The sequence below is a fragment of the Acinonyx jubatus genome, chromosome D4 (genome assembly GCF_027475565.1).
Source record: "Acinonyx jubatus isolate Ajub_Pintada_27869175 chromosome D4, VMU_Ajub_asm_v1.0, whole genome shotgun sequence".
NCBI lineage: Eukaryota > Metazoa > Chordata > Mammalia > Carnivora > Felidae > Acinonyx > Acinonyx jubatus.
This window is the reverse complement of record NC_069391.1, coordinates 35882392-35910049: the sequence shown is the minus strand read 5'-3', so window position 1 is coordinate 35910049 and position 27658 is coordinate 35882392. Positions and strand designations below refer to the sequence as shown.

General features: G+C 40.4%; 1 protein-coding gene across 11 annotated transcripts in view; it reads right to left on the bottom strand.

Annotated features, from left to right (window-relative positions):
- The window catches only part of RNF38 (ring finger protein 38), a 126264-nt gene that overhangs the window by 36258 nt on the left and 62348 nt on the right, over positions 1-27658 (bottom strand). The window contains exons 1-2 of one of the 11 annotated variants that reach the window (XM_027039447.2): positions 23766-23982; positions 2441-2488 (exon numbers count right to left, since the gene is read on the bottom strand). The exons of 1 other annotated variant lie outside the window; for it this stretch is intronic. In XM_027039447.2, the coding sequence (XP_026895248.1) occupies positions 2441-2488; positions 23766-23768 (51 nt within the window). In that variant the 5' untranslated portion in view covers positions 23769-23982. Of the gene's footprint in view, positions 1-2338; positions 2489-10013; positions 10370-10407; positions 10792-10898; positions 10924-23765; positions 23983-27658 lie in introns of those variants that run through there. 9 more of the 11 variants (XM_015079466.3, XM_027039450.2, XM_053204934.1 and 6 more) reach the window with 9 other exon arrangements.

Here is a 27658-nt window from a genome sequence, read left to right as displayed (position 1 = left end):
GGTTTGTTTTTTTTTTAACTATACATGTGTCTGCTTTATACATCGTAACTTTCATATATGAATTATTTCATAATTTTAAAAATTAAAAGAGCATGCAGAATTTGAAAGATTTTGACTAAAACAAGCAAGTAAAAAGGGAGCAAAACACAAAAGTTTTTAATAAACAAGGACAGTGACAAAACTGCTAAAGAGTAGAGATAAAAAACAAATATAGCCCAAAACAGGATGAGATGTTTCTTAAAAGACAACTGGTGGTTGGAAACAAAGACCCAGGGGAATATCAAACACTTCCATGTCCTCTATGACCATCCCACTTACTAGATACATACTCAATCCCCATGTATGGAGTAGGAAAAATCAACAGTTCTTTTTTACTCCTACACAAGGCTGCAGGGAAAATGATGTCCTCCAAAAAGAGACTAGTTTCAGCTAAGATAAGGATACTTTAAGAAAAAAATGGAAGAGGTAGGTGAATCTGTTTAAAACGGAGTGTTCCAAAGGAAAGGAAAAGTAAAAAAGCTAGGAGGGAAGGAACTTGGGGGAAAGCCAAGAAAACATAACACATTAAAAGAATAACTCTGAGAATAAGAAATGGGGAGATTTCTCCTTTTCACATGGAAAGTAAATATTCTAGGGCTGAGAAAAGCAAAACTGGAATAAGAAATCACACCCAATTTTATTATCAGAATTAGCTGAAGGTCTCTGACAGTATCTCAAAGGGGTTATGAGAAGGATTTACTTTGCTTCATGCAGAACAATGGAGTTCCCTGGGAGCCAAGTATACTGAGGGCCTTGTTTTAAAGTTAGAAAAAAGTAAGATTTAAGTTTAGAGATATACATAAAAATTTAACAATAATATCTTTCACCTTTCTGCAACACTCAAATGGAACTGGCTCTTTTTTGTTTCATTTTTAAAACGTGTTTAAATTTACTCCATTTGCCAGCAACTCCTTGAGTTTAAAGTTAATACTGACTTAATGCCGAGAGACACAAAGAAGTCTAGAAAACAAATTAAGTGTCATATAATTGTTTAGTGGTGGCAGTAGGGAAGGTACTAAGTCAATTTCTTCCTTAGCTATACTGGTTTGCTACTAAATATCAAGCTACTGCAGACCAACTGGATCAAGAACAGTAGTCAATATGCCATTTAATTCAATACAGATTGCTATGTCTCTTAACATACTGTGTTGTGTTTACAGAAATACTTGTTGATTTCTACAAGTGGTATTGCTGTAGTAGAGACAAGAAATAGCAAAAGGTGAATTTAAGTCTCTGCTCTGCCAATAAATAGCTATGTAACAGGGCATCTCAGAGTTTTTCTGAGCCTATTTCTTCATCTAGAAAATCATCCACGACTGGTGTGTTGTTAGGAGGATTAAAAACAAAGGAGACAATACATGCAAAGCAGAGAACCTGGCACAAATTCCAAGGAATATCAGATTGCAGAGCCCTGGATCACCTACAAAGCTATTCTCAGAAATTTCATATCTTCAATTTAATGTATCACACAAGCATTTCTCTTTCAGAACTAGTCCTAAGCTCCAACCTACCACTTCCACACAAACAGAAAAATGGCTCGATCCAAAATCCAAGTTTTGATAAGCGACTCTCACTACCTCAGATTTATATACACATATACAAATACATACCTTGGCCCACAACCCTAAAACGCAGAAGCAATTCTACAACTAGTTTCCATTCGGTAATAAAAATACTGACTTCCATTATAAAACATGCTTCTCTAACAGTAATGGATTGGAAATTTAGTAGCCAGTAATTTATTTGAGCACATCCTAGCAATCTTGTCAATAAACTAATGATAGTCCTTGCCTTATTTTCATTTTACATATAACAAAAATTTTAATCATATTTTATCCACAGGTTCAAAAGTGATAGAAGGTACGGAAACATGTTTTCTTTCTGAAATTTACATCACTATCAAACTCTAGGCAATAAACAAATAAGTAGTAATGGCTTTAAAAAATATCTTGCATGCTCCCATTTTTCCATTCCTACACAATTTCACATATCTGTAATATCTTCTACTTTCCTATAGAATGTGGCCTATTAGCACAAGTGATTGATACCAAAAGATTAAAAAAAAAAAAGAATATTAAGTGGTCAAACAATAAACAGCAGCTCAAGAGAAGACAAACATTCTTCAGAAAAGCTGGCTAAGTTATATTGAAGAAGGCCTCTAAGAAGAATACTTATTCCCACATACAATAGAAAATAAGAAGAAGATATTGAGAATTTTGTTTCAAGCCTTCCTAAAAACAACCTAAAATGTATCGGTGACTTTCAGCCCTATGTAGGGAAAGGGTAAATATATAAGAACCTGGAAGAAAGCTTTGAAGTGAGCATCCTCTTGAACGGTAGTATTCTGATCACTTGGGAGGAGAGGGAACAGGCTCTGAAGTTTCACCCTTTCACAAATCACCTTGTTAGGATGGCCAGGTAGAGGTGCTGAATTGGCCCCGGGAGATATCTGGGAAAAAGAGGGAGAAGAAAAGGATAGTTCATGGCTAGCCGCACCAATGTGGAGAATCATGTCTATGAAGGACAGTCTGGGTTTTCTAAATATTTGTGTTAGCAGAGATTGGAAAGAAATTAAAAATTAATCTTAAACATCAAAACAGATATAAGGATGGCAAAGGTTGCCTCTGGCAATGGATCTCTCTTAAAAAAAACTTTTTTAAAAGGCAAAACAGCACTGTTCAAAAATGCAAAACCTTTCCTGTGTTTCCCGTATAATACCTATTAATAGCTTTTCTCTTGGTATTGATTCTAAAACCCTAAAGGACAGATAAGACTTCATGTTAAGAAAACCTGACATAAAATCATATATCTTAAGTATAGAAAGATTAGTGTCCATCTGGACTAAGACTAATATTTTTTCATTCTATTTTTTAATTAACCTCCTATATGATCATGCAAAGAAGACGAGAGATTTCAGAACACTTGCAGCAAAACTTCTATAGTGACCATAGGTATACAAAAGAAGAGTCTGCAGACACCTCAGCTCTATTCAACACAAACCTAGCAACCTTCTTAAGAATAAAGGATATGATCACAAGCCCCAAAGCAAATGACTGCATGTTTTAAATGCTTGGCTTGATTGTAGGTTAATTCCCTTCATCATATGTAAATATGCTTAAATCTGCAGCATTTTTAACCATGGACATCATGAGCATCACTTGTTCCACTGTGCTGTGGAGTGAACCACCTTTGGAAGTTAAGGTTTGTGAATGTGCTTATCCCTACACTGAAGAAGACCATGTGCTTCAGACCACGTGTCTGGTTTTCAGTTTCACTGCCTCATTCTTCCCTTACATATAAATGTCTATTCTGTGACAGGCACTAAACCAAGAAGATACACATGGTTTCCTGCCTCCAAAAAGTATATGCTATGAAAAAGAAACAAAAGCAAATCACCGTACAATATACAGAGTATCATCTTTCTATGATACTGCTAGGCACTGGGTGCTACAGAGAGGTAACTGGCAAAAGACAGCAGTGTTGTCAAGAAACTGCAGAATGTTCAGTATGGCTAGCCAGTACAGAAGTAACCAGAGAGGAAGGCAGAGACAGAGCATGAAGTAGCATGCTAATTATATTAATAATACTTCTATAATAACCTTCCTTAGCCCATTTTTTGTTCTGGTTTGCTATGAGCCTGGTAAACAGATAACCAGGCCTGTTCCTAAGACTAAAAGTGCTTCCAAACACCTTCCTAGGAGTAAAAGTAGATCACGTGAAGGCACTAACTACAATTCACTACTACTGCTGCTGCTGCTGCTGCTACTACTACTACTACTACTAAAATGTTTTGACATGAGCTAAAACTTGTCTCTGCACCACAAACATGAATGTGCCAATATTCTTTACCACTATGATGAGGTATGAAGTGCTGAATCAAGGAATATTTATGACTGCCTCCCCAAGTCAAGAGTTGTTAGGAAAGAAGATAAAACATGGATCCCACCCTCAAGGAGCTTACTGCAGTTAAAAAAAAAAAAAGGGATGCAAAGCAGCCAACTATAGGATAATGTATTAAATGCAATACGGGCAAAAATTAGAATAGAGGTAGGAGCCTTGAGTTTATCTGAAGACATATAAAAGATTTCATAGAAAGAAGTGTATTTCACATTCCTGACTCCTCAATCTAAGGATTTCACCACTTTAAAGCCATTCTCTTCTCAAAACAGTCTGTTCCTTTAAGTTGCATATTCTTTTTGCAATCTTCTTAAGCTTATAGTTTGCAAGGTACCTTTGAAGAGTGTTTTAATAAGCTCACTTGCCTTCAACTGTCATCTCTAAAGCAGTCTGCATGAGTAGCACTTTTATAGACTGCTAGTACAAGTAGCTAGCTTGGTCAACAGAAATCAGAGGGTCAGGTTTCCTCTCCTTAATTCTGTTTCTTTGAAAACTTAAGATTTCAGTCCTATAGAGGTATAAAACCAACCAACCAACCAAACAAGAAACTGGCCAACCCTGACCCTTGTGGTCATAAGTTAATAATTTTCAAGCATATTCCTCTTCTACCTATGACAATTTCCTTTGGTCAGAAGCTCCATGCCTATAAAGAGGGAGAACAAACAATATAATGGAGAAAAGGTATATTCAAATGCTGTAGTTTATATAGATCCAGGACAAAATAAGATGGGCATGAAACGAGGTGCACCCATTGGATAAGATAAAATCACACACAATTATTTTGTATGTCCACGTGAGGCAGAATTCTTAAGAAGGAAGGCCTCCAAGATTCCCACCTCTGGTACACATCTCCTGTATAATCCATTACTCCACGGTGTGTAGGCAGGACTGTAAATAGTGTGGATTTCATTTCCATGGTTAGGTTAAATTATATAACCTAATGATATGAACCCCTTCACAGAAGTGAAGGGATTTTCAAGTGAATTAAGATCCCAAGTCAGTTGATTTTAAATTAATCAAGGCAGGCCGGAGTTAGAGAAAGCTCTTAAAAGAAGAACTCTTCAAAAGAGATTCTCCTCCAAACCTGCAGACAACTGCTATGTTGCCAGAAGGCATATGAAGAGGACAATGTGGCAGACAGGAGGGCACCCTCTAGGAGCTGAATCGTTCACCAGTTGACTGCTAACAAGAAAATGGGGGGACTTCAGTCCTACAATTACAAGAGCCGTACTGAACCAACAGCCACTGAGCTTCGGAGAGGACATTAAACCTCTGATGACATCATGGCACCAGCCAAGTAAGATTCTGAACAGAGGGCCCTGCAGCTAACCCATGATTCCTGACCCATGTACACCATGAGATAACAGATTTGTGTTTTAAACTACTAAATGTGAGGTAATTTGTTACATACAATAGAAAACTAACATGACATATATGTGTCAAATCGAAAGTGTTGTATACCTGAAGAAAGTTTCTTCTCCAGAATTTTAGCTGTATTAATTTGATGAAAGATACAAATTACAACATTTTTTTTTTAATCTAAGCACTATAGCAGTTTTTAAAACTTCAATCTGGTAATAGCTAACTTCGTGCTAGGAACTGAACTGGGGCTCTCTGATCTTTACACACTGCAAGTTAGGGTTAACCGACTTGCTTAAAGCCGCAGAGCCATAATTTGAAGCTAAGTCTATCTGGCTCTAAAGTTCATGCTCAATTCACTAAAACACCTTGTAATTTAAGGATTTTAAAAGTAACATCTTCCTTATAATCTAATTAGTAAAAAACTATTTCATAAAGTCTATTTAAAGTTATTTTAAGTATTTAAAAGGTAAAGGTTTCCTTGTAAATTGTTTCTGACGTAACCTTCCACTACTTCCCTATACCTTCCTCATTTAAAATTACTTACGGTGTACTGTATCTGGAAGCAGATACAATTCTGTTTTTGTCTAGTCTGGCAACTGTTGAACATTACAAAGATACAGTAACTCAATCTTCTCTCAGGATGCAACCTATGTTTAAAAAGTCCTGCCAAGAAAACATCCCTGAGACCTGATTAATCTGCAACTCCCTATACTTCTCATCTTTAATGTTTGTTTACATGTAACTATATAACTAATTTACCCAGCATAACTAAGAAAGCACCTGTTTCAGAAAAGTCACAGAAAACAGTTTAACCTTTTAAGCACTAATACAACACTATTTTAGGCCATCTTGTTTAATGTGGCCTTTCCCTGTGGGATAATATAACCCACAATTTAACATCTGTCTTGAACGGTGTAATTGTTATCAGTTATGATGCTAAAAATAACATAGGACTTAGGTCCAGATATTGTCCCATAACTTGCTTCCTCCAAAATCACCTCTGGTGACAGCTTCCTTCTTCATTCATTTACATTTTTCTTATAAAGGCATGGTAGAGGATATGCAGGTACAGGACTTCTAGGCCAGCATTAAAATAATCTACTTTCTTCAAAATAAATTGCTCAAAGGCCCAAATAGTCTTCTCCAAAACAGCCACATTACTCTCCAGAAAAAAAAAAAAAAAACAAAACTGTTCATTGTTACTAACAGCATACCACCTGGTCAAAAGGACTCAAATCACAGCCTAGTAGAAGAAGAAGAAAAAACCAAAACAAACAATAAAAAGTCAAGTGCTTAATGTTGACCCCACCAAGTCTTTTACTCCTTCCTCTAAGTCCAAGACTGGATACCTTACAAATGAAAAAGTCGAATCCAAGTTATCTAAAAATCCACATATTCTCACAGCTGCCATGATGGCAAATGTTAATATCCTGGAAAGTAATCAGGTAGATTTTATCAACTATTTGAACAGTTTGAATCCGTAATCTTTCATCTGATAAATTCCCAGGTTATAATCTAAAATATGGGAATACCCCAAAATATGGGAAAAACCACATGCATACACAGGTTCATCACAGTACAGCAACAATTTAAAAGGGAACTAAAAGTAACCTAAATGTTTAACAAATAAGTATTTGCTAAATAAAATAATGGTCTATATGCTTGCTGGTCTATTACAGACTTTAGACCATTCAAGGACTGCTACTACCTACTGAGGGAAACACCACTGCTATTTAGCACTGAAGCAATCTCTCTTTTTTTTTAATGTTTGTTTATTGGGGGGGGGGGGGGGAGCCAGCGAGCGAGTAAGGGCAGGAGCAGGGGAGCGGCAGAGAGAGAGGGAGAGAAAAAATCCCAAGCAGGCTCCATACTGTGGGTCAATGCAGAGTCATGCTGGCCTTGTTCTCACATTCTCATGAGATCATGACCTCAGCTGAAACGGAGTTGGATGCTTAACTGACTGAGGCACCCAGGCACCCCTGGGGCAATCATTTTTTAAAACTATTATTTTTATTCTTGAGTTAAGGCAAACAACAAACTGGGTTCATGTCTTTCTGGGAGCACAACAGAACCAGGGTTACTGAAAATAGCTGAAAGACTCCACCATTCTTTCCCTACCGCCCCCCCCCCCCCCACAGTCCCATAAGTTACTCGGAAGAGGATGGATGTACATGCAACTAAGGAGGTCTCTAACCATTACATCTTTTGAGAAGGCGTTCATAAAGGTTAGGGAAAATAAGAGTTACATTTTTTTTTTTGAGCTACATATTATTTTAAATAAAAGTTCTTTTCTGGGGTGTCTGGTGTCTCAGTCGGTTAAGCATCTGACTCTTGGTCTAGATTATCAGGTCATGATCTCACAGTTTGTGAGTTCGAGCCCTGTATCAAGCTCTGTGATGACAGTGCAGAACCTGCTTGGGATATTCTCTCCCTCTCTTTCTCCCCTTCCCCACTTAACGTGAGTGTGTGCTCTCTCTAAATAAATAAATAAACTTTAAAAAAAAGTTATTTTCTTTTCCTTCCACATCCAGATTTGCCTGCCCAAGGATTATTCTCCCAGCAAGGAAGTACATCTAAAATAATTTTATTTAGGCTGGTAACCTCTTAGAGCACTGTTCTAAAGTGCCTCTTCAAGATTTCTAAGAATTACATAGATTTGGCAAGTATCCAGACCATGACCAACCCAAATCAATACAAAAAATTTATGTATGTAAATACATAACTATTTGAAAAAAAGTGTGTATAGGATCACTGTAATTCTTAAATTCATAATTAATTCAAATATTTATAGCAGGCCTACTATGTGCTACATGCTGTGAATACATGGGGAAAAATTATTCTTGCCCTCCAAGACTCAGTCTAGTGAGGGGCAATTCAAGAGGAACTAAATAGGGCCCCTCTAACATAGAGTGAGAAGGTGCTGACATCTTTAAAAAAGGAACATGAAAAGATACAGGACGTGAGGAAAAACGAGACTGTGTAGATGGCCCCTCTTCCTCTTTTTGCTCAAATTCTCACTTGTTAATTTACTATACAGAGTTGAAGCATTTGCTTGATCTCCTCCAGACAAGGTAGTCACTTCAAGAATTTAACATTTGCTGAATGAACTAGACCAAAACTACATTCAAATGTGTTTACATCTTTATGCTCCCTCCAGAGAAAAATAAAGCAAGCTATGAGTTAACCAAAGTAAAACAGAAGTGAAAACACAGGTCTGATATATGTAGTTAAAAGGAAAATAACCAAAACTATTTAGTAGACCCTGACACTACCCACAAACCAGCACAGTGAATTACAAACTGAAGGTGGCTAAACAAAGCTGGGACTGGGACAGCACAAACAGAGAAATAGATGGAACAGACTGGAAGTAGAAGACAAAGATAATCTTGACCAATGAACTTTCCATACAGACCAATCATTTGAGATTTTTGAGGATTTCTCACCCATACTTCCCCCACCACAACCTTGAAATAAAGTAAAAATGAGCACAAATAGTCTGGTAATGTAACTAAAAGGTTCATCCAAAGCTGTTGGCAGAGAGACAATAGACCTACACTCCACATTATGATGCTAACAGATTCAGTTATGTCTAATTATGCCATCTTATATCCACCTTCCTCAAAAGTCAGGTCGCTCTAGTAAATTCTGAACATTTACTCAGATTAATACTTGCAACCTTCAGTTCAGCGATAAAAACAGAATGAGTATATAAACCTCGACAAGTACAGAAACAGAAATAACCTTCTAGAATCACAGAAGATATCAGAGGTGGAGGGACCATAGCCAACGTTTAAATCCAACTTTCATATTTTACAGATGAGGCCCTGGGGCCCACATGGCCAGTTTGTGGTGAAATTTTTTTAATTATAGCCTCTAAAGTCTACCAAATCTCTTAGAGATAAGTCTTACAGAAAAATTATAGAAATCAGCTTAAAACTGAACTCATGTAATGAAATGATTTAAGGTTTAGTATGCTTTCAAGAAGTGAAACATATTATGCCAATAAGTTTACAAACTAGCAAGAACTGGAGAAAGAAGAGTATGTGAAGAGATACAATTCTCATTTAAAAATCCAGTTAGTAATTTCATATTCCGACTGCAAGTATGTCCCAATATATAAATTATATACAAATGTATTTATTTATATTTATATACTATATACATTTATATATATATTTATAAAAAATAAAAAATATATATACAAAATTTGGTCTGTATTGTTACTTTTGTATGTAAGTCCCATCTATTCGTATGGCCAGTGTTTTCCGAAGACAATTTTACTTTCATCCCAACTGTCCTTAGATTTTTATTAAGTTTTGATTATACAAACACGGAGAATGGATTGTTTTTTAATTGGAGTCCAGTTACCAGGGCTGCTTCCTATTTAAAGGAATTGAAATATTAACAATAGTACCTGTAATCAAGGCCAAACAAGATCCCAAAAGGCTTGCAATTTTAAAGTAACAAACCAATTGTGTTTGAGTTGCATACACTTAAATTTTCAAAGTGTGCCACGTAAGAGAAGGCAATTCATATGATGCCAGCAATGACATACGTTGAAGTGTTCATTTCTATTTATGGTGGAAGAATTAGCATACCCAACTTTTGTGGCCCAAAGAAAAAGCTGTGTCTTTTACAAGTCCTACACAACGCAAACAAAAACTTTATTTTCTTTGGCCCTCGATAATTTGGAAAATTCCTGGTTCAAAACCAACCTCTCTCATTCTTCAGCCCTGAAAGAACTTCCATCCCCTGAGAACAAAACGCAGCCTGTCCAGAAACCCGCAGCGGCAGAAGGACGCGAAAGGACCCTTCCGAACGGGTTCCGCGTTCTCCTGGGTGACATCATTTCACCTGCGCCTCGGCAAAACGGGAGGGAGCGAGGCCATCTGCCAGGCGGCGGCGGGCCGGCGCTCCCGTTGGCTGCACCCACACCTCCTCGCCGCCGCCACGGGAACAAAGAGCGCCGGGCCGCCCGGCCGCGCCCGCCAAGCACCGGGCAACCACACCTCCTCCTGGTTGCCGGGAACGGCCCCGCAGGCTCCCCACGGCCTACGGCTCGGGCCCGGCCCGCCCTCACGCGGGAACCAACGGCCGGGCGGCCAGTACCTGCGAGGGGAAGCTCCGCCCTGCGGGGCTGCTCCCGCGGCTCCGCGCTGGGCCGCCGCCTCCTATTGTGACCGCTCGCCCAGCCAGCGGCCAGCTCGCCAGCTCCGCCGTCCCCGGGCCTCCTCACCCCCGGAACCCGGGATCCGACCGAGGCGCTGTCACGGCGCTTCCTCCCTCCCGGCACCATCACACGGGCCGCGCCAGGAAGCAGCTGCACGCTCGGAGCTGACAGAGTCGGCTAACGCCTCGGGGGCTCCATCCTCTCGGCCCCCGGGCCCTAACTGCCGGGGCCGCGACACCGTCCCGCCCGCCGCACCCCACCTCGGTGCTCACGAACACGGCGTGCCGCGCGCCGGCGCACTACCCTCCGCTGCGCGCGCAGGCGACGCCCCTCACCGCCAGGCCGCAGGATGCGCGAGCACGCGGCACTCCCACTTCTCTGGTTTGGGTCGCCGCCCTCCTCTCCACCCAGTCCCCTTACAGGAACGAACCTAGCGAGCCCAAAGCGCGAAACCGCCAGACGCTCCGCCCCTTTCCCCCAAGGCTCGACTCCGCGCGCCGAGCCCCCTTTGTTTCCACCCCGCGGGGGAGGGGGCGGGGCGGCACTGCGCGCGTCCGGGCGCGCGACTGGGACTAGTTCCGGCAACAGAGCCCATCGCACGGCGTTCCTGCGCAGCCCGGCCCAGCCCGCATCTCTAGCCGCGCGCTCAGCAAGGCCCAAGCTACCGAACGCGACCCTGGGGTCGGCCCTGTCTCTCAAAACGTACACATCTTCTCACTCTACAGTATGGCTGCTGGCCCCTGCCTCCTCCCTCCTCCAGAACTGAGCAAACAGTAACTGACCTCACTCAATTCGAAATATGTATTCATGTGACCCGAGAAGTGGAATTTTTATTGATGCAAAAGGAGGTGATTAGACCAAGGTAGCTCACAAAGAAGCAAGCAGGTTGGAAACTTTAAACCTGACAGTTATTCAGACGCTGCTAAGGATGGGAAATGAAGAGGTACAAAGACCACAGCCGACATGGTGCTTGTCCTGATCACCTTCAGGATCTAAAAGGGAAGAAATATATTCCATAAAAGCACAATAAATTCAAGAAAAGGACAGTTAAGTAGTATTGGAGGCGAGGAGGGCTGTCAAGGGGACATCATGCAAGAAGTGGTCTTTAAGCAGATAGGAATTAGATGATGCCTTCAAGGATGGTGATCACATTTTACGGTAGTCCAATCAGTAAAAAAAAAAAAAAAAAAAAAAAAAAACCAAAAAAAAACAAAACTCAGTTTCTAGTTCTTCTAGCGTTACCTTACACCAGTCTCCTTCCTGCTCTGGGCCTCAGCTGCCTCTAGCACAAAATTAAGGAATCAGACTAAACTGATGTTCCAGGATCCTCTGAATTTCTACCTATGATTAACACTATATGGTAATTATTTGTGTACATTTATCTCCCATGTCTGACTGAGCACTGGTTCTGTAACCCTATGGTCCAAACCTACAGCCTGAAATACAACAGCAAGTGCTTAGCAACTCTGAATTAAAGTTCCAGCAATAAATCACAAGCTTTTACAATTCCTGGACAAAGAGAAGCTAGAAGGATATAACAGGCTCCAATAAACACATCCCCTCCCGCAGCCCCATACCCCCATTATGTAGTCCTGTTACCTAGCTGACTCTTCCTCCCCAACACTGTCAGTCTTCCAAAGCAGGCAGTTTGGAAATGATTACATCCAAACTGTAAAGTTTTTTATTTTTTTCTTCATTTCATAACAAGAGTCATAAATCCCATCCACACCTTTAGATGCATCCAATGCAATCTGTTCCTAACTTGTGAGTCACTCACAATTCCCAGTCTACTGCTGTAGACTCATCTAGCATTACAGATCTTCCAGCAGAACCTCAGCTGCACAAGCTTCCTTACATAATCCAGACCCTCTTGAAACCACTTTTCTTGTATACTTGGATATTGGTTCCGTGATGATAGGAGGAAAAAAAGAAAAAAAATGGGAAAGGGAAGGGAAATTACCATTTGAGAACTCTCTAATCTTAAAAGCCAGATTCCTCAAGTGCTAAATTCCAGCAGCAAAAATCAATTACAGTCCTCCAGGGTTTCCACCCTTTAAAGCTCCTGTGAATCCCCCTGGGCCTCAGCCAATCCTTTGTGAGGCAAACTCCACAAGAAATCTTCTCATGGTTATGATTTTAGCTACCTGGGCTCCTAGGGCTTAACCCAAGAAGTCTGCCCAGATGTAAACAGTAATCCCACAACTCAAGGTTGGATAGTTTGATATTTGTACTGTAACTTTTTCTCTAGTTTTCTTCACCAGAAAATCTAGTATCTTTCTAATAAACACCCAATCAGTGGGATAGGCTTTAAACTGGGCCACTTTTGACCTACTAATGTGGCAGGTGGTAAATTGTAAGAGAGCAATTGCTCAACCCCAGTCTTCCTAAAATTTTATTTGGTGTCTGTTCAAAAAGATACAAAGCCTTCTTGGAAGGGTGTCCAATACAACTTTCTGTGATAGATATGGCCAATATCTGCACCATCCAAAAGAAGGCCACATGTGGCTACTGAGCACTCAAAATGAGGCTAGTGTATCTAATGAATCGATCAGAATCAGTTTAAATAGCCACATGTGGCTAGGGATAGCACAGCACTTGTAGACAAAGTAATTGATTGCAGCAAGAGCTTTTTGAGACTTCTGACTCCAAAATTGCTCTTTAAAATCAATTTTTACAACATAGGAAAAAACTGAATGACTGCTAAAAACTTCTTCCTGAAGTACTCAAGTAATTTAAGTCCCCTCACTTTTAAAATAAAACTATACCGAGGCTCAGTCAGTTAAGCGTCTGACTTCAGCTCAGGTCATGATCTCACGGTTCATGGGTTCGAGCCCTAGGTAGGGCTCTGTGCTGACGGCTCAGAACCTGGAGCCTGCTTCTAATTCTGTGGCTCCCTCTCTCTCTGTCCCTCCCCTGCTCGTGCCCTGTCTCTCAAAAATAAATAAACATTTTTTTAAAATAATAAAATATTTTCAATAATGCTTCATATTTTCTGTACAAGTCTTACATATTTTTGTTCTTTGATTTATTCCAGGTTTTGTATATAATTACTAATTCTAAAAATATGATATAATTATATACATGTATATTATATAATTATATAGCTATAATATATAATTACATATAATTAATTCTAATAGTTTAGCATAATCTTTTTGAATTTTCTATATATATATAATCCTGTTGGCAGAAAATAATGACCATTCAATTTCTTTTTTTCAAATACATTTTTCCTTTTGTCTTGTCTTACTGCACTGGCTAGGACCTCTAGTACAGTGCTAAATAGAAACAATGAGAATAGGCATTTTTATTTAATTCCCAAACTAGAAAACTTCCAACATTTCACCACTAAGTATGATGTTTGCAGTAGGTTTTTGCAGATCCCTATAGCAATTAAAAGAGTTCTCTTTTATTTCTAAATTGTTAAAAGTTTATTATAAAGGGAAGTTTAATTTTATCAAAATTTCCTGCATGAGGTAATCATACAATTTTTCTGTTAACATGTGAATTACATTGGGGCACTTGGGTGGCTCAGCCGGTTAAGTGTCCGACTTCAGCTCAGGACATGATCTCATGATTAGTGAGATGGAGCCCCATATCGGGCTCTGTGCTGACTGCTCAGAGCCTGGAGCCTGCTTCAGATTCTGTGTTTCCCTTTCTCTCTGCCCCTCCTCTGCTCACAGTCTCTCTCTCTCTCAAAAATAAACATTAAAAAGATTTTTTTTTTAATATATGAATTATATTCACTGGATCTGTTTTGTTGTTGTTGTAAAGATACATTTTTTGAAGTTTATTTATTTTGAGAGAGAGAGTGAGCTGAGGAGGGCAGAGAAACAGAGACAGAGAGAGAGAATCCCAAGAGGCTCCACACTGCCAGTATGGAGAGTCCAGGGCTCGAACTCATGAACCTCGAGATCATGACCTGAGTCAAAGTCTAGAGTCAGGCACTTAACCTACTGAGCCACCCAGGTGCCCTGACACTGGCTGGTTTTGGATATTACACCAATTTTGCATTCCTAATAAAATCCTGTCTTATTTATTACCCTTATTATATATTGTTGGATTTGTTTTGCTAACATGTTGATTAGGATTTTTACATCTATGTTTTGTTTTGTTTTGTTCTGAGGGAGAGAGGGGGAGAGAAATGTTTTTAAAATTTTTTTAAATGTTTATTTATTTTTGAGAGAGAGAGAGAGAGAGAGAGAGCGAGCACACAAGCAGGGGAGGGGCAGAGGGAGAATCCCGAGCAGGCTCCTCGATCCGTGTAGAGCTTGATCCCATGACGGTGAGATCACAAACTGAGCCAAAATCAAGAGTCAGATGCTTAACAGACTAAGCCCCCAGGTGCCCCAACATCTGTGATCTTAAATGAAATTAGCTGTTATTTTCCATTTTTATAATGCCCTCATCAAGTTTTTTTTACAAAGATTATGCTAGCCTTAGAAATTAATGGGGGGAGCGGGGGGGGGGGGGGGCACCAGGGTGGCTCAGCCGGTTAAGTGTCTGACTTTTGCTCAGGTCACAATCTCCTGGTTTATGACTTCAAGCCCCACACTAGGCTCTCTGCTGTCAGCACAGAGCCTATTTCAGATCCTCTGTCTCTCTCTCTCTGCCCCTCTCCTGCTTGTTCTCTCGATAAGATGAGATGAGATGAGATGAGATGAGATGAGATGAGATGAGATGAGATGAGATGAGATGAGATGAGATGAGATGAGATGAGATGGAAATTAATTGGGGATGGGATGCTTGGATGACTCAGTCAGTTAAGCGCCCCCAACTCTGGGTCTCTGCTCAGGCCATGATCTCACAGTTCACAAGACTGAGCCCTGGGTCAGACTCTGCTAGCAGCAGTGGAGCCTGCTTGAGATTCTCTCCCTCTCTCTCTCTCTGCCCTTCCCCTGCATGCAGACGCTCTCTCTCTCAAATAAATAAAAACGTTTTTTAAAAAAAAGAAATGAATCGGGAATGTTTTTCTCTACTCTGTAGTTTCTGTAAGACTGAGGTTACAGATTAATTCTTTAATTGTTTGGTAGAATTTGCTGGTTAGCCAACTGAACTTGGAATTAAATTTCCTGTCAGAGTTGCAGTCTTTCCCTTATTATTTTTTTAAAGATTTTATTTTGGGGGCACCTGGATGCCTCAGTCAGTTGGACGTTCAACTTCAGCTCAGGTCATGATCTCGTTGATCCTGATTTCAAGCCCTGAGTCGGGCTCTGTGCTGTCAGCTCAGAGCCTGGAGCCTGTTTCGGATTATGTGTCTCTCTCCCTCTCCCTTCCTCCCTCTCCCTCTCCCTCCTTCTCTCTCTCTCCCTCTCTCTCTCTCTCTCTCTCTCTCTCCCCCGCTTCCCTGCTTGTGCTCTATCTCTCTCTCAAAAATAAACATTAAAAAAAATTTTTAAATAAAGATTTTAAGTAATCTCTACACCCAACATGGGGCTCAAACTCACAACCCTGAGATCAAGAGTCACATGCTCCACCAACAGAGCCAGCCAGGTGCCTGTCTTTTCCTTATTTTTTTTTTTTAAGTTTATTGATTTTGAGAGAGAGACACAGACAGAGAGGCAGAGGGAGGGAGGGAGGGAGAGAGGGAGAGGGAGGAAGAGGGAGAGAGAGAGAGAGAGAAAGAGAGAGAGAGAGAGAGAGAGAGAGAGAGAGAGAGAGAGAGAGAATCCCAAGCAGTCTCTGGGCTGTTAGCACAGAGCCCTACTCTAGGCTCGATCTCACAACCTGTTGAGATCATGGCCTGAACTAAAATCAAGAGTCGTCCGACAGTTAACCAACCAAGTCAACCAGGCTCCCTTTTCCTTACTTTTTACAAAGGAGGAACAATATAATCTTAGGATACATGTAAGGAAGATCTCATACTGAAACTCACAAACTGCTTCTAGAAAACTAACTTCTAATCTTGTGACTATGAAGGGTTCTACTGCTGAAAATACACTTTCTAGCACACAGCATAAACAATAACCATAAATAAATTATACAAATGTGACAGTCTGCCAAACAGTAAATATAAAATTTCATTTGGTTCTAAATTTTGCATTTCTAAGACATCACAGACTTTTCTAAACAAGATGATTATCTGAAGGACCTTTATAGGAGAGCCGACTCTGAGGCTATGGTCTTTCTTTGACACTTTTTTCACAATACCTTCCAGTATTTACTAAATGTCTGTTTCCCCCATGAAACTATAAACTCCTCAAGAGCAGGTCCCATTTCTCTTTTGTTTGTTGTCACTGATGTCCATATTTGGAGAATGTTGGCTAGTAGAGAACACACAAAAAAGGAGAGGCATCTCTTATTTTAAGGTGTTCAAATGCATGATTCAAGAGCTGCAGATTAAAAATCATTTGTCCAGATGCTGAAGAACCACTCACGTAGAGAAAAAATATCAGAGGAAAAAAAAATGGTATACACTTTTGGGACCTGCCAAAGAAGGTGTTGGGTAGAGAATGGCCTTCCTGTTGGGAGTCCATGACCTTTATAATGAAGAGGCAGTTTCCCACTGTTAACACTGTCAGGAATCGGGTTGTGCTGTCATCACATCCACTGCCAAGTCTCCTGATTGTAACCTCACTCCAATCCCAACCACTACTGCTGAATTAGTGGCCTCTATTCTGTGCTCTAACATAGGATTAATCATTTGGCTATGCAAATATGTATTCACTTGAGTCTTCTGGGCATTCGACAGAGAACTCCTTGAAGCCAAGGACTAAGTCTCACTGACTCTGGCAAGGGTTCTAGCATATGGCAAGCACTCAGTAGGTTCCAAATTAATGATATGTGATATTTCATAGCAGTGGTAATTCCAATGTGTTTCTCAATAGGCAAATTCCCAAGAAGAAATGAGACACAAAAGCAGAATGGATAATAAAAGAGAAGAACAAGGAGACCAAAAAGAATTTCAAACTTTCCTCAAGTTAGCTCTGCTCACCCTCCTCCCTAAACGTTTCCCTCCCTCCACCAAAACCAGCTGAAAGGACCTAATAAGATGAAGCTACATAGTGGAAAGGTGTATTGGCCTAGCACTATTCAGGCTATACATTATCTATAACCATGACAAGATGTGATCTAATGCAAAACATCAGAATAAGCACTTTCACCCACAAGTGTTACCACCTATCAGAGTGGAAAGGTTATTTATCAGCAGCTGCCAGCTATAGTTGCTAAAGACCAGAAAGGAGCAGCAAATGCACACCCAACCCCAATTCTACTGAAAGCCTCCCATAATGTAGCCAGCTTTAGGATGGAAGAGTAGGCAGACTGCTGTTCCCACGGTACAGGTGTGAGATGCCAGGGACTAAACCATGACAGTTCTTAAGGCAGTGAAGATGAGAAGTGCTAAAGCAGAACCAGGTGAAAGGCCATCAGCCAGAAAGGAGTTCAAGATGGTTGAATAAAAAAACCCGAGTGGGTTGAATAAAGAAACCCAAGCTAGGGGCGCCTGGGTGGCGCAGTCGGTTAAGCGTCCAACTTCAGCCAGGTCACGATCTCGCGGTCTGTGAGTTCGAGCCCCACGTCGGGCTCTGGGCTGATGGCTCAGAGCCTGGAGCCTGTTTCCGATTCTGTGTCTCCCTCTCTCTCTGCCCCTCGCCCGTTCATGCTCTGTCTCTCTCTGTCCCAAAAATAAATAAACGTTGAAAAAAAAATTTTTTTAATAAAAAGAAAGAAACCCAAGCTAGTCAGAAAGTGGAAAAAATAGAGACCCACATCAAATCAGAAATGGAGAGGCAAGGGTGCAAATAAAGCACACACTGCACATCATGGCATATTTAATCTCTGGAGCAGGACAAATGAGAAAGAGCGGACTCTGAGGCATGACGTGCCTTAACGCACACCCTTTGAAGCAGAGATCTTAAAGGTACCTTGCTCATTCTGATCTGGTAAACAGGGAGCATCTTGGGAGCAATTCTAATTGCTATGACTCTCATTCTAAACCGCTCCAGTGGCTCAATCTCAGGGCAAATCATACACCAATACAATACTTTTAAAATATCCACTGGACAGGCAATGAAAAGAGTTAACCACATACAGATCTAGGTTGTTCAACAAAGCCTGTTAATTTTACTGTTAAGGATAAACCATCTCTTCTTTTTTTTCCTCTTTTTTAAAGTTTGAGAGAAAGAGAGGTGGAGGTAGGGAGAGGGGGAATAAGCACAAGCAGGGCAGGGGCAGAGAAAGAGGGAGAAAGAGGATCCCAAGCAGACTCAGTGCTGTCAGTGTGGATTCTGACTCGGAACTGAACTCACTAATGGTGAGATCATGACATGAGCCACAATCAAGAGTTGGACACGTAACTGACTGAGCCACGCAGGCACCCCAGGGATGAACCATCTCTTATTTGTAACATTAAATACTACACTTAGGTTTTTTTTCATTGTTTTGATATTATAAAGATAAAATGAATTCTCTCATACATACATATAGTTTGGGCTGCATTTGAAAATATCTCCTTAAGGGAGCCTGGGTGGCTCAATTTGTTAGACGTCCGACTTTGGCTCAGGTCATGATCTCATAGTTTATGGGCTTGAGCCCTGTGTTGGGTTCTGTGCTGACAGCTCAGAGCCTGGAGCCTGCTTCAGATTCTGTGTCTCCCTCTCTCTCTGCCCCTCCCCCACTCATGCTGTCTCTCTCTCTCTCTCTCTCTCTCTCTCTCTCTCTCTCTCAAAAGTAAACATAAAAAAAAAAATTAGACACTAACATAAAATATGACCCAAAAAGCCAGTGAGCATGGGCTACACTTATATAAGTGCTTCAAGAAAATAAATGAATTATAGTATAAACACTGGTTAAGAAACAGAAAAGCACAGACAGACAACTAGCTCCTTCACTTTGAGGAAGACAATGAAAAAGTAGTTGCTGAAAAGGGACATGAGGATGATTGAGATGCAAGAAACATGAGAATGTTTTCTACACAGATCAGAACACAGGAATATCTTGTAATTTCCACCATATTTGATGGAAAACAGAATTTCCTGTAGGGAATTCCTGGTGAGTCTCATGTGACTGCATAGTTGATACCCTGCTCTGGATCATGCCCATGGCTGTAGACTTCTAACACCCCGCATTCAGGAGATGTGGCCAGCTCACTGAAAATGCCAATGTCCTCGTGGTCACTTCCACTGATGATATGCATTTTAGACACTGACTAACCTGGGTGGTTTTGCACAGATGTTGTGATAGATGGCACTTTGCTACAAACCCTGCACCCTCCTGCCCAAATCACATTCAACAGGCCTTTCCCAAACCTTAAATAAAAAAGTGTGTAACCTGACCAGATTCACACAAAACAGACATGATCACCTTAAATAAAAATCTTTAAGGCAGGACAACTCTATACAAGTATCAAATTTAAGCTCCCACAGTAAATTTATTGATCTCCTCTCTCCTTACTTTTTACTGTTACAAAAGTGTTTTATAAATAAAAACAAATTAAATTTAGAGGGCAATGACCTTCCAAAGGCCAAAACAAGAATGCCACATAACAGGGCACCTTGGTGGCTCAGTTGGTTAAGCATCTGACTCTTGATTTTGGCTCAAGTCATGATCCCAGGGTCATGGGATCAAAGCCTGCATTAAGATTCTCTCTCTCTCCCTCTACATCTCTGCCCTCCCCAAAATAAATTAAAAAAACAAAACAAAACAGAATGCCACAAAACAATAATCTCAAAATATCTATCATTACAATGTGGTTTTTCCAAGTAGGCTTCACGTCCAGCACAGAGCCCAACACAGAGCCGAACTCACAACTCTGAGATCAAGCCCTGAGCTGAGAAAGAAAATGTAGGGAACCATCTGAATGGAAACAGATTTCCTAAAAATAAGAGCAATGAAATACATTTCAGAAAGGACTACACTGACAGATTTGCTCCCAAAATAATTTTAAATTTCTGAATGGGAAAAAATTCATTAAAAATTAAAAGCTGGGGGGGGGGCTGGGGGGGGCTGGGTGGCACTGTTGGTTAAGCATCCGACTCTTGGTTTCGGCTCAGGTCATGATCTCACGGTTTGTGAGTTTGAGCCTCACATGGGGCTCTGCACTGACACTGAGGAGCCTGCTTGAAATTCTCTCTCTCTGGCCCTCCCCCACTCTCTCTTTAAACATTAAAAACAATTTTCTAAAAAATTAAAAGCTGGGAAACTTTTTTCAAGTATAACAGATGATTAATGTTCCTATGCAAAGGGATGGGAAAAGGGGAATATCCCAAAAGAAAAGAAAATTATGGGGGCGCCTGGGTGGCTCAGTCGGTTAAGCGTCCGACTTCGGCTCAGGTCACGATCTCACGGTCCGTGAGTTCGAGCCCCGGGTCGGGCTCTGTGCTGATTGCTCAGAGCCTGGAGCCTGTTTCAGATTCTGTGTCTCCCTCTCTCTCTGACCCTCCCCCGTTCATGCTCTGTCTCTCTCTGTCTCTGTCTCAAAAATAAATAAATGTTTAAAAAAAAAAAAAGAAAAGAAAATTATGCAAAAGACAAATCTTAAAAAAGCAGTGACTAAGTAACAAATGAACATATGAAATCTATACAACCTTGGTAGTAATCACAGAAATATTCATTGAAACAATTAGAAACCATTTCTCATCAATCATTCAGAAAGTAACTGGTATTATGAATGCTATTCAATGTGAAAAGGAAGTGAGACAGGCATTCTCATACAGAAGCATAAACTGATGCATATGAATGTGCAAAAAATATACAAAAAGAGACAAAGGCTGAAAAAAGTTCATATCCTTTGATTCAATTCTATTCTAATAATCTATGTTAAAGAAATACATCATTTGGAGGCACCTGGGTGGCTTGGTCGGTTAAGCATCTGACTTCGGCTCAGGTCATGATCTCACGGTCCGTGAGTTCGAGCCCCGCCTCGGGCTCTGGGCTGACAGCTCAGAGCCTGGAGCCTGTTTCGGATACTGTGTCTCCCTCTCTCTCTGCCCCTCCCCTGTTAATGCTCTGTCTCTCTCTGTCTCAAAAATAAATAAACATTAAAAAAAATTTTTTTTAATTAAAAAAAAAAGAAATACATCATTCAAAACTTATTACACAGCTACAATAATCAAAACACTGTAGTACTGGTATAAGGACAGATACATAGACCAACTGAACAGGATAGAGAGCCCAAGAATAAACCCTTACATATATGGTTCAAGTGACCCCAAAAGGGTCAAAGAGTTCCAAGACAATTCAATGGGAAAAGAGCACTCTTCAACAACAGTGCTGGGAACTCGATATCCATATACAAAACAATGAAGAGAGACCCTTACCTTACCCTATATACAAAAATTAACTCAAATGAGTCAAAGATCTGAACTTAAGAACTAAAACTAGAAATTTTAGGAAAAAACACAGGGGAAAACCTTCATGAGATTGGATTGCAGCAATTTCTTGGATATGACACCAAAAGGCAGATGAGAGAAAAATTAATTGGAATTCCTTCAAAGTAAGAATTTCTGTGCAAAGGTCACAACCAACAGAGTAAAAAGGCAGCCTCCAGAATGGGATAAAATATTTGCAAATCATCTGTCTGATAAGGGGTTAATACTGACACTACATAAAGAACTCCTACAACCAAACAAAAACCAAACCTGATTAAAAAATGGGCAAAGGTCTCGGATAGACATTTCTCCAAAGTAGATAAACAAATGACCAACAAGCACATGAAAAGATGTTCAATATCACTAATGAGTAGGGCAATGAAAATCAAAACCACAATGAGATACTACCTCATATGCAACAGGATGGCTACCATTAAGAACAATAACAGAAAATAACAAGAGCTGGCAAGGATTTGGAATGTAAAATGGTGCAGCCACTTTGGAAAACAGTATAGCAGTTCCTCAAAACTCCACAAGTATAAATGAACCAGCAATTTCACTTCTGGGTGTATACCCAAAAGAACCGAAAGCAGAGTTGCTAAGAGATATTTGTACACCCATGTTCCTAACAGCATTATTCACAATAGCCAAGACGTGGAAACAACCCAAGTGTCCCATCCATGGATGAATGAAATGACAAAATGTGTTATATATACATACAACAGAATGTTATTCAGCCTTTAAAAAAATGGAAATTACAACATTTATGCTACAACATGAACATACCTTGACAACGTTATATTAAGTGAAATAAGCCAGGCACAAAAAGACAAATATATTATGATTCCATTTATATGAGGTACATAGAACACTCAATCATAGAGACAGAAAGTAGAATGGAAGCTGCCAGGGGCTCTGGGGAGAGATGAGGAGTTACTGTTTAATGGATACAGAGTTTTGCAAGATAAAAGAGCCCTGGAGATTGGTTGTACAATAATGTGAAAAGTATATTCACACTCAACACTACTGTACTGTACACTTAAAAATGATTAAGAAGGGGGCGCCTGGGTGGCTCAGCCAGTTGGGTGGCTGACTTTGGCTCAGGTCATGATCTCACAGCTCAAAGGCATGTGAATTTGAGCCCCACATCGGGCTCTCTGCTGACAGCTCAAAGCCTGGAGCCTGCTTCCAATTCTGTGTCTCCCTCTCTCTTTGCCCCTCTCCTGCTTGTGTTCTCTCTCCCTCTCTCTCAAATGTTAAAAAATATATATTTTTAATGATTAAGAAGGTAAATTATATGCTTAGGTGTATTTTACCACAGTTAGAAAAATATTTCATCACAGCAGCAAAAGAGATGTTTAAAAATATAAACCAGATCATAGCATTCCTTTCCATAAAACCTTGCAAAGTCTTCCCACAACAGGAAGAATGAAATCTAAACTTTCCCTGGCTTATTACCAAGTTCACGATCTGCCCTGTGCCTACCCCTTCAACCTCATCTCTTACCACTTCTATCCTCATCCACCTGGCTTGTACACACCAGTCTTTCTTCTGTTTGTATGATCTTTCTAGCCTCAGGGCCTTTGCACTAACCCTTCCCTCTCCCTATGATGTTCTCCTTGTGGCCCAGATTTTCACAATTTATTCCTTCCTCTCATTCAGATCTTAGCTTAAGTGTCACCATCTTAAAGGCCTTCCCTAACACCTAATCTAGAGTAGCCAACTGCCCAATTACTTGTAGAGTGCTTATGAGCATCTGATTATTTGTTGGTTTACATGTACAGTTAATTTTCTGCCCCTTTCACAAAAAATAAGCACCAGAAGAACAAGGACCTTCCTTGGTAGCCTTTTCACCACTCTACCCTGGTGACTCAACAGTGCCTGGGACATAGTAGGCACTTAATAAATATTTGCTGTATGAATAAATGCATAATAGTTTTTAAAAATGACCTAAGCCTCCAAAATTAAAGACAGATTAAATAAATTACCATGTATCCTTATGGTAGAACATTATGCAGCCATTTTAACTGATGTTTCATGTATATACAGTGCAGAAAAGATGACCATACATAGTAAGTTCTCCCATCCTTCATTCTCTTCTTCTTACGTTGACATGACTCCCTAGTGGGGAGATTGAGGCTCCCTCCTCTTGAATTTGGGCAGGCCCGTGACTATGCTGGGAAGTGATGCTTTGTGACTTCTGAAGTTAGGTCATAAAAGGCCATACGCATCTTCCCCTCTCGGGAGGGAAATCAAGGTACAATGCTATGAGGAAGCCCACACTACATTTTAGGCACTCAAGCCAAGGGGCTCAGTTGAAGTCCCAGCTGATAACCAGGATTAACCATTAGACATGTGAGTGAGGACTTCAAGATGACTCCAGCCTCAGCCACCATTTGACTATAACTGCATGAGAAAACTCCAAGCAAGAACCACCTAGCTGAACACAGGAAACCTCAGAACCAAGAAAGATACAAGTGCTCTGCACCAAATGAATTTTAGGGTAATTAATTACATACACAGCCATAGATAACCAGAGCAATTTAGTTTTATTTTAACCATGCAGATAATGCAAAGTGATGGAGTTTTTTTATGACAGTCTGTTGCTGTGTACTTCCCCAATTTTCCATAATGAGCACATGTAACTATGTAACTGGGTGCATGGTGAGATTTTTTTTTTTTTTTTTTTGAGAGAGAGAGAGAGAGAGAGGTAGGTGAGGGCAGAGAGAGAGGGGAAGAAAATCCCAAGCAGGCTCCACACTGTCTGCACAGAGCCCAACGCAGGACTCAGTCTCATGAACCATGAGATCATGACCTGAGCCTAAATCAAGAGTCAGATGTTTGGGGTGCCTGGGTGCTCAGTCGGTTAAGCATCCAGCTTTGGATCAGGTCATGACCTCATGGGCCATGAGTTCGAGCCCCAAATTGGGCTCTGTGCTGACAGCTCAGAGCCTGGAGCTGCTTCGGATTCTGTGTCTCCCTCTCTCTCTGCCCTCCTCTGCTCATGCTCTCTCTCAAAAATAAACATTTTTTAAAAATTAAAAAAAAAAAAAAAAAGAGTTCGTTGCTTAACCGAATGAGCCACCCAGGCGCCCGAGATTCGATTTTTTTTTTTTTTTTTTAAAGCATGGGAGCCAGAACAATTAAAGGGATATTTAACTGACTTTTTTTTTTAATTTTATTTTTTTTAATTTACATCCAAATTAGTTAGCATATAGTGCAACCATGATTTCAAGAGTAGATTCCTTAATACCCCTTATCCATTTAGCCCATACCCCCTCCCACAATCCCTCCAGTAACCCTCTGTTTGTTCTCCATATTTAAGAGTTTTAACTGACTTTTTTTTAAAGGACCATAGAAGATTTAGGAATGGCTTATAAGCATATAAAAAAAATGCTCAGCATACTTAGGAAGTATGGGAGAAATGCAAATTAAAACAACAACTGAGATATCCCACTACAGCTGCTATAATTTAAAAGACGACCGAAGTGTGGGACGTAAACATGTGGATGTGAAGAAACCGGGTCCCTCATGCATTTGCTAGAATGTAAAATGGTGCAGCCACTTTGCAAAACAGTTTAGTAATTTCTCAAAATGTTAAAAATATATCATGTGACCAACTAAACAAAAACATACTTACATAAAAATGTTCCCAGCAGTGTTATTCATAATAACCAAAATATGGAAACATACCCATCAACTAGTGAATGGGTAAACAAAAAGCATTAGATGCACACCGTGGAATATTATTCACCCATAAAAAGGAATGGAATTCATGCTTCAAAATAGACAAACCTTGAGATAATCATGCTAAGTGAGAGAAGCCACACACAAAAGCCACATATTCTATGATTCTGTCTATACAAAATGTACAGAACAGACAAATCCATAAAGACAATGATTAGTGATTGTCAGGAGCTGGGGCAAGGGATAAGGAAGAGTGACTGCTAATGGTTGTGGGTTTTTCAGTGAGGAATGTGAAGATTTTCCAAAATTAGATGGCGGAGATAGTCGTACAACTCTGGATATACTAATAACCACTATTTGCAATCATACAAATATAACTAGTTAATCTTGTTAATACTAAATTCCAATTATTACTTCTGGGTAGAAGGGTTAAAATTAGTTCTACATATCTTTTTAGAATCAAAGTGTAATTTTTTAAAAAAACCTAAAAAAATTAAAATATCAAGGTTACAATAAAGTATACAGTCCTGAAAGAAAAAAGTCACACATTTCCTACCTTCCCTGAAAGTGGTCTGCATGGCATTACACAAACCAGATTGGTACCTTCTTCTGTGACAAACGGAAGTTTTGTCCAGAAAAGACTTCTGCCCTGAGTAGCCATTCACATACATGCCAGTTTAGAAAGAATTCTCCCATTTCCTTCTCTCAAGTGACCAGCATTCTGGGAACTGTTCCAGGCCACTCTAGGAAAGTGTACCATTGAGGCTACAAATTAATTCATCTCACCCCCTGGTTCCATCCCCAGTCACATACAGATGAGTTAAAATTGAGGCAACTTTTAAGAAAAATCCTGTTTTGTTCCCAAATCTGAGAAATGGACCATGCCTGAAAGTTAAGTGAGGACAATAAGCGAGGCATCAACATGTGTTGGGACAATGTTTTCACAATCAGAATAGCTAAGCAATTATTTTGCATGACTTGTATAAGGGACAGAAGATCTGGTCTAGCTCCAGCACTGTAGGGTGACTCCTGAACAAGTCATTTCTCCCAGTGGGGTCACAGCTTCCAAGTTTGGTGTTTTTTTTTTTTCAAATGTTTATTTTTGAGAGAGAGAGAGAGAGAGAGACAGAGCATGAGCAGGGGAGGAGCAGAGAGAGAAGGAGATACAGAATCCGAAGCAGGCTCCAGGCTCCGAGCTGTCAGCACAGAGCCCGACACGGGGCTGGAACCCACGAACCATGAGATCATGACCTGAGCCAAAGTCAGACGGTCAACCGACTGAGCTACCCAGGCACCCCTTCCAAGTTTATTTTAAAAAGAGGGTTGGAGGGGTGCCTGGGTGGCTCAGTCTGTTGAGAGTCCGACTTCGCCTCAGGTCATGATCTCATGGTTCGTGGGTTCGAGCCCCGTGTTGGGCTCTGTGCTGACAGCTTGCTCAGAGCCTAGAGCCTACTTCGGATTCTGTGTCTCCTCCTCTCTCTGTCCCTCCCCTGCTCACACTCTGTCTCTCTCAAAAACAAATAAATGTGAAAAAAAAAATAAAAAGAGAGTTGAATTATCTGAGTCCTATAATCCCTTCAATTCTCAAAGTGAGAGAATACTTTGAGTGTTGTGTATTTGTATGAGTATGTATGTGTATGCAAACACATCCAAGTGCTATGCGTCAGGTAGCAGGCTCAATTTGTTTCTGCTTTTACAAAACCAATATCCATTTCTTAAAGAAGTCAGAAGCTGTTGCAAACATAAAGATCTTAATTTTTAGACATGCTATCCACAGCCTTCCTCCCTAGAATAATGCCTGATGATCCTATTCAAAACTGCTATCCAACTCTTGGTGGTTCTCATCCCACTTATTCTGCTCTACATTTTCTTTAATTCACTGCACTTATTGTAACATATTATTTATGTATGGTGTTTATTTTTATTGGCTGCCTCCCCCCAGCAAGACTGTACACTCATGAAAAAACAGCAATCTTTGTTTTGTATCCTGATATATTTCGTAAGTGCCTAGACACATAGCTGCCAGTCAATAAATCCGACTGAATCAGTTGAATAAATTATAAATACACAGTGAAGAGGCTCTAATCCATTCTCTCCATTTCCCTCTGGGAAACAATCATAAGTATACAACACACAGCAGGCAGGACAAAGGGGAGAGCAGTTTCTCACAATTCTTTGATCTGTTGGTCAAATG